The sequence below is a fragment of the Leuresthes tenuis genome, unplaced genomic scaffold (genome assembly GCF_036924035.1).
Source record: "Leuresthes tenuis unplaced genomic scaffold, fLeuTen1.0.hap1 SCAF_9, whole genome shotgun sequence".
NCBI lineage: Eukaryota > Metazoa > Chordata > Actinopteri > Atheriniformes > Atherinopsidae > Leuresthes > Leuresthes tenuis.
Window position 1 is genome coordinate 31,435,354 of NW_027325363.1, and position 11,659 is coordinate 31,447,012.

The 11,659-nt window shown below is 41.7% G+C and overlaps 1 protein-coding gene across 3 annotated transcripts in view; it reads right to left on the reverse strand.

Annotated features, from left to right (window-relative positions):
- Positions 1-11,069, reverse strand: part of lrrc75a (leucine rich repeat containing 75A) — a 133,622-nt gene extending 122,553 nt beyond the window's left edge. For all 3 annotated transcript variants that reach the window (XR_011917159.1, XR_011917160.1, XM_072393083.1), the window contains exon 1: positions 9,949-11,069. Coding sequence is in view for 1 of the 3 variants with exons in the window: in XM_072393083.1 (XP_072249184.1) it covers positions 9,949-10,200 (252 nt within the window). In the remaining 2 variants the exon portion in view is untranslated. The remainder of the gene's footprint in view (positions 1-9,948) is intronic.
- Positions 11,070-11,659: the final 590 nt, after the last annotated feature.

Genomic DNA, 11,659 nt, shown 5'->3' on the forward strand with positions numbered 1-11,659 from the left:
TTGGAGTGGTAAATACTAAATTGAGAGTACAAGGAAATATTTAAAGGGGTGGAAAACATCTATGTGATCAGATTTTAAATATGCAATTGTGAAATTGGTGAAAAATTATTTTTAACTATATTTGATAGCGCCCCCACTTGGTGGCTATACCACATAGCTGAAGTCAGGAGCTCCCTATAGCAGTTGGTCCCATATCTGTAGCCTCTTCTGTTAATGATTAACAAGCCTTACAAATTGCACTGAGGTCAAGATTCAGAGGTCAATATTTCAAGGCAAGGCTAATCTATTATCTTCACACTGACATATGTTACTCACCAGATCAAGGTCTTTTCAAAAATGTCTATCATTTTGTCCTACAGCAAAGTTTCATTTTCACCTCTTTTTGGTGTCAGCCTCTTTCAGGTGTAGTTTCTAAGACCATTTGATTGTCCAGCCTGGATGAAATCAAGTCTTTTTTTTCTTTTTTGGTCAGAAAGAACCTTCTTTTGGTCAGAAAGAACCAGAAAGGTATTGATGATTTTCCCAATCATGTTCATAATTTTGGATTTGGGCTAGTGTTTTGCTTTATTTTACCCATAGGTGGGTGACAATGGGCCCCTGGGCATGGGCATGTCAACATCCCATACCCCCACGGCAGGGCACTCACTTGCCCTATTTTGCCTAACAGCACACAGTCAAGTCATTCACCACAAAAATAATAAATAATAACAATAAAGATCTCAGCACTTCAAATATCCGGATCATGCCCCTGCAATACATCTTCTTCTTAAGACAGACATATTTATGTGTGTGTTATTTGTCTGCTATATTCACTAGTATAATACTACCATTCGATCATCCCTATCAGCCCAACTTCTTCCTTCAAATCAGATACACATATAACCAGATTGTCTTCCCTGATTCCCAAGTGTTTCCACCTGTTCGCCTTGGTCCCCCATGTGTTCAAATAGTCTGCGTTTCCCTTGTCTTGTGCCAGTATGTTGTCTCCTTTTGAGCATCATTACCAGCCTTTGTCTCAAGCCTTGATCCATAGCTTCCACGAGCCTGCAATGAGCGATCCTCCTGCAGTGCTATCTTGATTTGTAATTTATTCTTATACATAGACTTAGTTTATTTATTCTATATGGTAAGTTTCATAGCCTTGTTTTTCCTCCATTTTCAAGGAGTGGGCTGCACGGTGGTGTGGTGGTTAGCACCATCACCTCACAGCAAGAGAGGGTTTCAGGTTCAATCCCTGCCTGGTGCCTTTCTGTGTGGAGTTTGCATGTTCTCCCCGTGCATGCGTGGGTTTTCTCCGGGTACTCCAGCTTCCTCCCACCGTCCAGAAAACATGCATGTCAGGTTAATTGGTGACTCCAAATTGTCCGTAGGAGTGAGTGTGAGCGTGCATGGTTGTTTGTCTCATTTTTCTCTATGTGGCCCTGTGATGGACTGGCGACCTGTCCAGGGTGTACCCTGCCTTTCGCCCGATGACTGCTGGGATAGGCTCCAGCCCACCCGCTACCCGATTAACGGACTGTCGGTATAGAAAATGGATGGATTTTTCATTGTAACTTTTCATAGTTGCCTCCGTTAAAGGAGAGCTTTAAGTTAAACATTAAAGTTTCATAGTGCCTCGGTTTTGTTAAGAGCGCGTCTTTTGTTAAATCCACCTCATTAGGAGAGTGTGTCTTTGCTTGTTTAATTGTTCATAGCTTTTCTGTTTTCCTCCCAGTTTGGAGAGATTTATGCTGGATAACTTTCATAGCTGTGCTCGTCCTCCACACCATAGTTACTGAGTAGAGCGCTTAGGTTTTTCACAGCCCAGTTCCTCTGCTCTGCCTGGAGTTCGCCCTTTCTTGCTGTGCTCTGTGTGCTTTGTTGAAAATAAAACCCTCTCAGAATCCAAGAAGACCCTGCGTCTGTTCCCTGGTAACTGACATAGATATACTATATGTATACGTCTGCTTAAGTCGACAACCAGTCGATGTGATATGAAAAGTCGTTTGCTAACACATTCAAAATGTGAAATCTAAATGATTCATACGTACATAAATAGGAGTCATGTTTTTGGGTAAGTAGCTATTTAACCAGCTAGGAGTCGTTGCCACTACTACCTGCAGTTTTTATGCATTACGTGACCAGTCCGCCTCTATTAGGTCAACAACCACACTGCTACAATATACTACAGGTAAGCTAAACGTAAAAGACTGCGAGATCTGGCAACCTGATACAAAAAACTATCGCTAGGACGTACACCAACTATAAACCATAATTTGATACCTTGAATGGCGCTATAAAATGCTATATAAAAGTTATCATTATTGTAGTGGCAATCACTTTAATGGGACTGAATAATGACAACTGATGTGTTCATGTCATAAAGACTGAACATGCTAAAACACTTTTTCCTTTTAAAAAAAATTGATGTTTACTCTTCTTCTGTACTTTTTCTGTTTTTTGGTGCGCCCTTGCCATGAAGGGGCTCCGGTAATGCTCCCCCTACTGACCCACTGATAGAAATGGTTGATAACAGCCTCCTGAGCCAATCAGTAGGTATAAGCCTAGTTTATATGTCATACACTGCTTGTGATATTTTGGTTCTGTTATGTGCTGTGTATTTGGTTTAGTTGCATGTTTATTTATTCATTTCCTTTTTGTTTTGGATTTCTATCATTTCTAATTGTGTGGTTATTATACATATAGTTGAGTATTGCATGCATGATGGGAACAAGAAATAGAATTTCAGGCAGTGAATGCACCCATTGACCAGGAGCTGCGTCAACCAATCGGCTGTGGGACCACGCTCATAGACTGATTGTAAAAGCAGGACAGGTGGCCGGATGAGCAGAGCCTTTTGTTGTGGAAGTAGACGCGGACCGAACAGAAACACCGGCGGCAGGGATCTCGAAGGGACGATCGGACACCAAGGAACAGTGCATTGGAGGCTCTAGGTCGTACAAATGGCAGAAGTAGGAGCTTCTGCCCGAAAGCTGTGAGTCCCTGACTGAAATGCACTGTTAGCCACTGGTTGAGGTCTAATCCGAGATGGGAGAGTGACCATTTTAAATTCGTTCAGTAGACTGCCGGCCATTTTCTTGTGTTTTAGGTCCGTGTGAAGTTGTTGTGGGGACCAGCTCGGAGCACCAGGGACCAGCTGGGTTGAAAAGCCAGGAAATGGGATTAACTGACGTGGCAAGGACAAAAGCTTAACCAATGGTCGCACGAACTCTGTATTTTTAGTAAAGGTTTTAATTGTGTTTTTATGTTTTAAAAGAGAGGGATCCCAGCTCTTTTTTAAGGACATTGTTTTAATAATAAATGTTCCTTAAATTGTGCGTTTCCGTTGTGGCTCGTCAGTACCGCTCACATTCGTAGTCTTAAGGAGGAACTACAATCGGTGGAGAGGGGTGGTTGGTAGTTTGTTGTGAATTATTGTAAGTAAACGACCACCCCTGTCTCCCCGTGACATTTGGCGTTGTCGGCAGGACTACGATTTTGTGAGCGGTACTTGAATATCCACAGTTTAATATGATGATGATGCCAATTTATCCTGGTGCCCCTTGGGTGCCGAAATTTCACGGGTCTGGGGGAGATGTGAAATACCAGGACTGGAAAGCACAAATTAAGGGCATTTTAGAAGTACAAGAGTTAAAGGAAGTGCAAAAAGTTGCAGTTTTGTTGGGGGCATTGAGTGGGGAGGCAAAACGACAAGTTGATGTTTTAGATCAGGGGGATCGTGAGAGAGCTGCTAGGATTTTTATTGTATTAGATGCCCTTTATGTAGAGAAGGTCCCGTTGTCGGTGAGAAGGGCATTATTTTTTGGATGTGTTCAAAAATCAGATGAGCCAGTGCAAGCATATTTGTTGCGGCTAAAAGAACTTTATTGTGCACTGCGTCAGAACGACCCAAATGAGGCCCCCACTGACTCTCACCTCAAAGATCAGTTTTTGTTAGGCCTTGAGGGAGGGCCTCTACTCCAAGCTCTGAAAATGTTTGCCCGTCATAACCCTGATGCCACTTTTGCCCAAATACAGCAAGAGGCTTTGTTATTGGAGGGGGAACAACAAGGCACCAAATGGCCGGAGGTTGTATGTGCTGCAGTAGGTGGGTCTAACTACCCCAGATCGCGTTCACAGACTGATTGGAAGCACGAGCTCAAGAAAGAAATTATGGAAGAGATGAGAGACCAGCTCACTGATTGGAAGCATGATCTGATTAAAGAGCTGAAATCCTGGGAAGATGAGTATTAGAAGTCTGACTGTGGCATTGTTCCATCTAGCATTTACAAGACTCTGATAAAAAAACCTCAGGTTTAAATCAGAATTAGACTAATTTCTGATGAGGACTAATTCCTCCTTAATCACAAAATTCTATTCAATCCAAAGCAATAACACTTTATTAATCCTCGAAGGGAAATCATATCGCTGTAGATGATTAAAGATATGCTACTGTAGTGGACCTAAGAGTTGTGTAATGCAACTCAGGTAGCCACCTCTTTAGCACCTCCCATAGCTCCTCCCCATGTTGTGTGGTGTGTCTATATAAGTTCCCCACCTCACCCCATCCCATCGTGTGTGTGTGTGTGTGTGTGATGATATCTTCCTTCTCACTAACATGTGTTGTTTTGTCTTCTAAGTTTACTTGCTGCTGTGCTGTTTTGTGTAGTTCTGTTATACAGTTTTGGTTTGTTTCATTCTGTTTTGTGTAGTTCTTTGTTCATTCAGTTTGGTTAGTTTAAGTATATTTTTGTTCCATTTACATTTGTAATATAGTTTGATTATGGATTAAGTTGCTGGTTTTGTTAACCCTCTTTGTTTGTTGTTCCTTTTTGAGCTACAGTGCGGCCTGGTTGTCATCAGGTGGGAGGCCAGGCACCGTGGTGAGGACCTCACTTCTGATTTTGCATGATAGACACTGTGGCACTTCTTGTGTGGTTGTAGTGGTTTCTTTTGTTTGTAGTGTTGCACCCCAGGTAAAGAAAGAGGGACACACACACACAGTAGTATGCCTCCCACTGAGGCTCCAGCCCACTGATTTTAGTTTTCTGTTGTTATTTGGATTTTAGCATTGTTATAGTCGACCTTTTTGTTAATAAAAATTATTTTCTAAACGTATCTTGTGTTTTACTCTTTTCTCATTTCTTTCTCTGCAGCAGCAGTTTTACTTTTGCTTTATTCATATACATTTTCAATAAACAGATTTGTTTTATTCACTATACTGTCTCTGCCTATATACTATACTGTCTCTGCCTCCTCAGTCATGACCCTGTGTCCATAGTATTTGTACTCTAGTTGTCATATCTTGAGGCGCAGGTCCCCAAGTGGCGTTGTTGGCCCTAAAACTCCTTATACTACTCCGCTCCTTGCCACACTACTATTAAAAACAAGAAAGTTGAAGTGTCGCACAAAGAGCGGTGTGACTGAAATTCCTTTGAGTGGACAGGTGTTGTTTTGGTAGCTTGGCAACAACTGATGATGTCACACAGCGCTGACAAGTAACACAGGTGAGCTCTCTTAGTAGACCACATGGACAAATTCCCAGCCAACAGTTCAACAACTGGGGTGCTTAAATTTGAATATAAAGCATGAGGGCTGGGGAGAACCCTGGATACGTGAATCAGTTAGCTGCTACTAGGATAGTGGAACAGAGTCACCAAATTCCAGTTCTTAATTCGGCAGATGACATAAAAAACAAGCAGAACATCACAGTGCTGTGGCCAAGTTGATTCTTTGTTTTTTAATACCTCTCTGTATTCCACTTGTAATTGCTGATATTGTGCAGCGGAAACCTATCAACTTCACCTTTAACTTGGAGAGTTGGCCTACAAGCCACAGTTAACAGATTGTGGAACGTTTGTTTACAATTTTCAAGTGGAGTATACTTTAGAATAATATCATGTACACGTTTCACTTTACGCTGGTCAACTGATGCCAGGTCTGTTTCGCTGTGCTATTATACTAAAACTACACTCTCCAGTTGGTTTTCTTCACACTATGCTCCAGAAGGAGAGGACAAGTTGATAATTGTAAAGTTTAGTGTCAACACAGCAAAAAGATTATATCAGCTAATATGATCAGATAAAACAGTGTTGTGAGCAATACTGTCAAAGCTGAACTGAGGTCACTACATCAAAAACACCTAAGGACAGTACTCTAACTGTCATCAAATAAAATGTGATTTTATTGACATTGGCTATCAATATAATTCTAATGATACAGATTTCTATGTTACAGGCTATGTGGAAACTTATTTAACACGTCACCAAGTGGTCAACCTGCAACTCTTGCATTCTGTTAGGTAAAAAGCAGTTAGTGGAGTCTGGTCTCTTTGAAGAAAACAGGGTTAGTCAGAGGCACAGACTCTGTTGGGTTTATCTGTTTGTGTAGCACCTCAAAACCTTATCACAATATGATAAACGACAAATGGAAATTAACATTCCATCTTCCTCAAATCTGAACCCTCCCATGCTGGAGTTCATCCAGCTAGCAGTTAAACATATCTACAGAGCGTGTGTGTGGAATGTTTGTAACTGTTTTTACTGTCATGATGGGGGAACAAAAACCTGACTGGACACCAGTTAATGGAGAGTTCCTATGTACGCACTGCAATTTTGTACAAAGTCGTTTTTGAGGGTAAAGACTTGGTTGGATAAGAGCATTCAGTTGTGATGACTGAGTTAAGGGTGAGGGGCTAGGGAATGCATTGTTTCCATTGCCACAGAGATAAAAAACAAACATGTGTGTGCCTGAAGACATGACCTGCAGTGGTAAAGAGTTTTAAAGAAGTGGAACACAATCAAGCCAAGTTCTTTCTTATCATTTATGTATTTTTAACTCTTCATAAGTTCAATTAACCCTCAGGGATGGTAGTACATTACTAACAAAAGCCCCCTCGTGAAATACAAATGACATGGACAAAACAAAACCACAGTAAATTTTTATTAATGCTTAGGGGTATTCTATGTTCAGTATGTAAGGACACGCTCACAGCAATTAATGCCAAAAGAAAAATGGTCTGGACTTTTCTTTCATTAGAGAGCAACATTCTGACTAATTAGAGCGGTCAACATCAAAGTGGTGGCCTGAACCCAGCTGAACATGAACAAAGAGACAGATCTGGCAAACGCAACAGTTCAAGTGCAGGCTCTTTCATAAACTAAAGGTAAGAGCATCTAGAGCAGGAAGATTCATTAATGAAGCAGATATTGACATTCAATAAAAACCCCACAGTTGCCAGACAGTGTAATCTACCTAGGGTATGATGGGGATTCTTCTAACATGTAATTATTTTTTAGTAAAGAAATGTTTTTGTTACAGAAATCAGAGAAACCTATTCTGGTTGTCCATGTGTTTAATTCAGGAACTGAATGTCCCTTTTAAAGCCTGGTACAACCATACAGGTGTGGCCGACTATTCCAGCTGATAAAACCTCTTCCAAGTCGAGGAAGGGTGCAGCCACATTGGTACAGTAAACTAGATAGACTGATCATGGCTATAAAAGAACAGCGAGATATCGTCGAGCAATACAGCCTCATTTGATATGCAAAGCTATAATTCATATGGTAAATGATGTGCATGTTCCATTTAGCTGACCAAGTTCTACTCTTTAATCATCATGTCCATTAAAAGCTATTCAAAGTGTCCCGTTGCTAACTGCAATAGGTTCAAAGTCAAACGATATCTCAGCCTAAGCTTTCTGAAGTAGCAAATGTAGGAAAACATCTGGAAATAGGTCTGCAAAGGCTAAATGAAAACAACTCTGTCTGCATTTCCTGGTTCATGGAGGTGTCTAAAATTATGACCTTTCACAATATACTTTGTGAAATATCTACCTGTATATTCAATAACAAGGTTAAAATGAATGCACTGTATACATAAAAAATTCTGACCACAGCACAAAAAAGAATACACTCCTGTATTCTAATAATTCCATGATGTCTATTTGTAGAGGCGAAATTATGAGTCATTTGAGAGAATATCTGTGGGTCAGTCCTAAATCTTAATTTGACCAAGCGTCTATGATACTATATGTTCATTATATTTGTTTCAACTATGTGTCAAGCTACACAATTTCACCATTCCTCTAAAGGCTAAATTGACCATTTTGGGAATTACATACGATCACTTTCCATCCCACAATGACACAAGAAGACTGAACTCTTCTGCATGAGGTGCAGTGTGAAAGTTACGAGGGTATGTGCAGATCATGGCTATTTCAAGAAGTACCCTGAGGGACACCTGTTGTTAGTTTATACAGTTTTATGGAAGAGATATCTGTTGGATTTAGTTAATATAACTTATTCTTTTTTTTAACTTCCTGGGTTATTTTCATTGTACTAACCTATCAATTTGTCTTTTATGAAAGAAGTATATGTCAAATCACTTCTATGATGCCATATTTAAGCTCCCTGGAGGATCTCCCTGTATCTCAATGGTAACCGAGATAGGCTGTTAAGTGAGTTGTACCCGACCTCTCGTCTAATGGCAGCTGAGATATGCTCCAGCTCCCCCTGCAACGCTCAACAGGATTAAGTGGGTATGGAGGATGGATTATAACGATAAAAATAATAATGATAACAATAATGATAATAATATTAACATTGGCGACCTGTCAAGGGTTTTCCCCCAGCTCTCACCCAATGACCGCTGGGGTCCAGCCCCCCGGCGACCCAACAGCCGGATTAAGCAGGTATAGAAAATGCATGGATGGATAATATCAAGATTATCATATAGCTATAGCTGTTATCAATACTTGTGTGGGTCAATACCATGTATTCAAAAAGAATCCAAATGTCGGATTTATTGGTGTCATTTCAATAGAATAGAATACCTTCATTGTCCTTATAGCAGAACAAAGAGAGAGGTCAGTTATAACATGTTCTCAATCAAAAAAAAGAAATTGTGCTGTTTGTAATTTCAGATAAGGCGCATACGTATCCTCCCAGCGTTCATGTGAAAAGTAACTGTGAATAAAGTTACATAATTTCAGTTTGACAGTAAGTCATCGTGCAACAGTTCTTCCTTCAGAATCGTGGTTAGTGGCGAGGACTTTAACTGCACTGGCTCGTTACGAGTGTGTAACTTCCCTAACTGGAAAGAGTAATTCTCCTCCTCTGGGGTGTCCTGCCCTCATCAAGCATCAACAGAGATGGTTATCCCTCAAAGATGTGTCTGGAAAAGTGCCTCTGTATCAACGTTGTTTTGCTCCACTGCCTGCCATTAAAACAGGATTCATAATGAAAATAGGGTTGATCAGTAAATGGTTACAGAAAGGAGATGATGGAAATCTCTAAAGCCCAAACTAGATGGTGTGAAAGCTTTATGTGTTTAGGCTTGCTGGTTTAATTGAAGGAGGTCAAAAGTGAACACTTAATGCATATAGTTTCAATGCAGTGCTGTCTCTTTCCTCACCATCTTCTTCAGCTTTTATTCTTTTTCTTCTTATCACAATATCAAACATATAATCACACTGACATTTGATCATTTCACTGCTAGCACAGACACTCTATCCCCCATTTCTTTGTCACTCTCCAACTCCTCCAACCTAACTGGTAGCATTTTCATTCTCCCACCTTCCTTTTGTGTCTCACCACACCAGATTCTTGTAGTCCGTTAGCCATTTCCTTCTATCTGTGGCAACAGCAGCAGCCAGCAAAGCACTGCTAATGTCTTAAGAGACAGAGAAAGACTGCATAACATTATCCACACTGTAGCTGTGTAGCACAACAAGTCTTAGCATAACAGGACCAGCCATACAGGAAGGGAGGAAGGAGGCATAAAGACAGTCATTGAGTCAGTGAGTTTGGCTTTTGTTTCAACATCACCACTGGCATCACCACTGGCATTAACAGTATTAAAGTAAAGGATAGTGCAAATAGACAATAAAAGCAAGCAGAGATGAGCGGTACTGTGACTCCTAAAGGGTTTACTAACTCATTAACATTCACACACACAAACAGCAGCTACCTGTCGGAGTGTCTTCAGCATCTCCATGGCCTCGTCCTGCTTGCCCTGCCTGGCCATTAGCATCATCTCCTGGATCATTCCAATACGGCGCTGGTAGGGAGGCGGTGGCGTCCCGCCGCGGCTCTGCCGGTCTCCTGACTTCAGCATAATGGAGGCCAGGATGTCTCCCCTCTCCTTGGTGGGGGTCCGCTTCCAGCTGTGTTGAGGACTGGCTCCTCGAGGTTCCTGGCCTTTGGTTTGCTTGGTACCCATGGTGCTACCTCAGTGTGAATTGTATAATAAAGATGTCGATCCCACAAAGCAAGCAGAGGCAGCTTTGATTTAATGTTTTAGATACTTGCTCATTAAAGTATCAGCAGCTGATCACATCCTTGTAATGCCTTGTCAGTTTTGGGTAAAGTTGCAAGGAACATAAATACGAAACTAAACTGATGGTGAAAAAAATAGATAAATAAATCACACAAAAGTGAATGAGAGCAGGGTACAAACAATACTGTAAAATATTCAGGCGACGCTGTGGTAGTTTTCTGCTTTAAAAAAAGCAGTCCCAGCAACTGAAGCTCAGGTCAGGAACAGCTCGCAGGATGCTGCCTGCAGCATGGCCGCACAACATGGACACAAAAGTCAGGGTGTAGAATACCCGATTTAGGCTACAGTGCGGACCGCGGCCCATCGCAGCTTCCTATCCCGGACACAACTTCAAAATATTAGACTTACATAGCAGAAGTACCCTGTGGTTCTTCACTGTGTTATTCCCTAAAACAAAGCCCTCTGTCCCGGGCTAGAGGAGGAGCAGGCGGCCCGTCGGATGAAGTGCTGTACGAGGCAGGGCACTGAAATGTTTACCCTACAAATCACCGTTCCTCGCTCTGCCCCGTCCTTTATCGGCCGTAGGAAGTCATTAATTACCTGCAGCAACACAGCCTTCGTCCTCCTCAAAGGTTGAATCACCGCTCGCTCAGCAGCAGAAGGCAGCCACCTCAGCGTGTCGATCCACGGGCTTCCGAGAGCTGGACTTTACAGGAGGGGCGAGACTGTGGTGTCCCCTAGCTGTAACTGAATTATGTATTGCATCCTCTTTTCAACTGAAAGGGGACGCGCAGCCAGGGTACGTGAGCACAAGTCTTCTATTCGTGATGGAGAGACGCAGGGAAGGGCTAAGAGCACGAGCACCGCCGAGTTTGCAGTTTGTGAGCTCCAATGGGGACTTTGCGTTGATTTACATGGTAAAGACGTAGTTTTAATGCTGCGCCACTTATTAGCAGCATGTATGTGTATACATACAAATAGATATATACAGTTCATACGTTTTACAATATCATAGGCTTCCGGTACCGTACAGCTGATCGCCAAAGATACAGTTGGATTAAAAATAAATCATGTACATCACAATGAAACACACTGCTAGCTTATTTCCTGCAGTAGACCACAAAGACACAAGTTAGTTCCTCAAGAAAACTGGGCCGTTGAGTGGACTGTGATTTATGAGGGTTAGGGTGCTGGTCAATGCTCATCTTAAGCATTCGCGTCTTTTTCTAGTTCGACCCCAACTTGTGAAGTAATTGATTGTACCCTCATCATTTCAGAGGCTCGTAAAAACTTATTTAGTCGGGTTTTGGCGACGCACACAGAAACGCACCTAAGGGACATATCCGTCTCATTAATTAGAGAACAGCGAGACATGCATGATGTTCACTGCAGTAAATGTGCT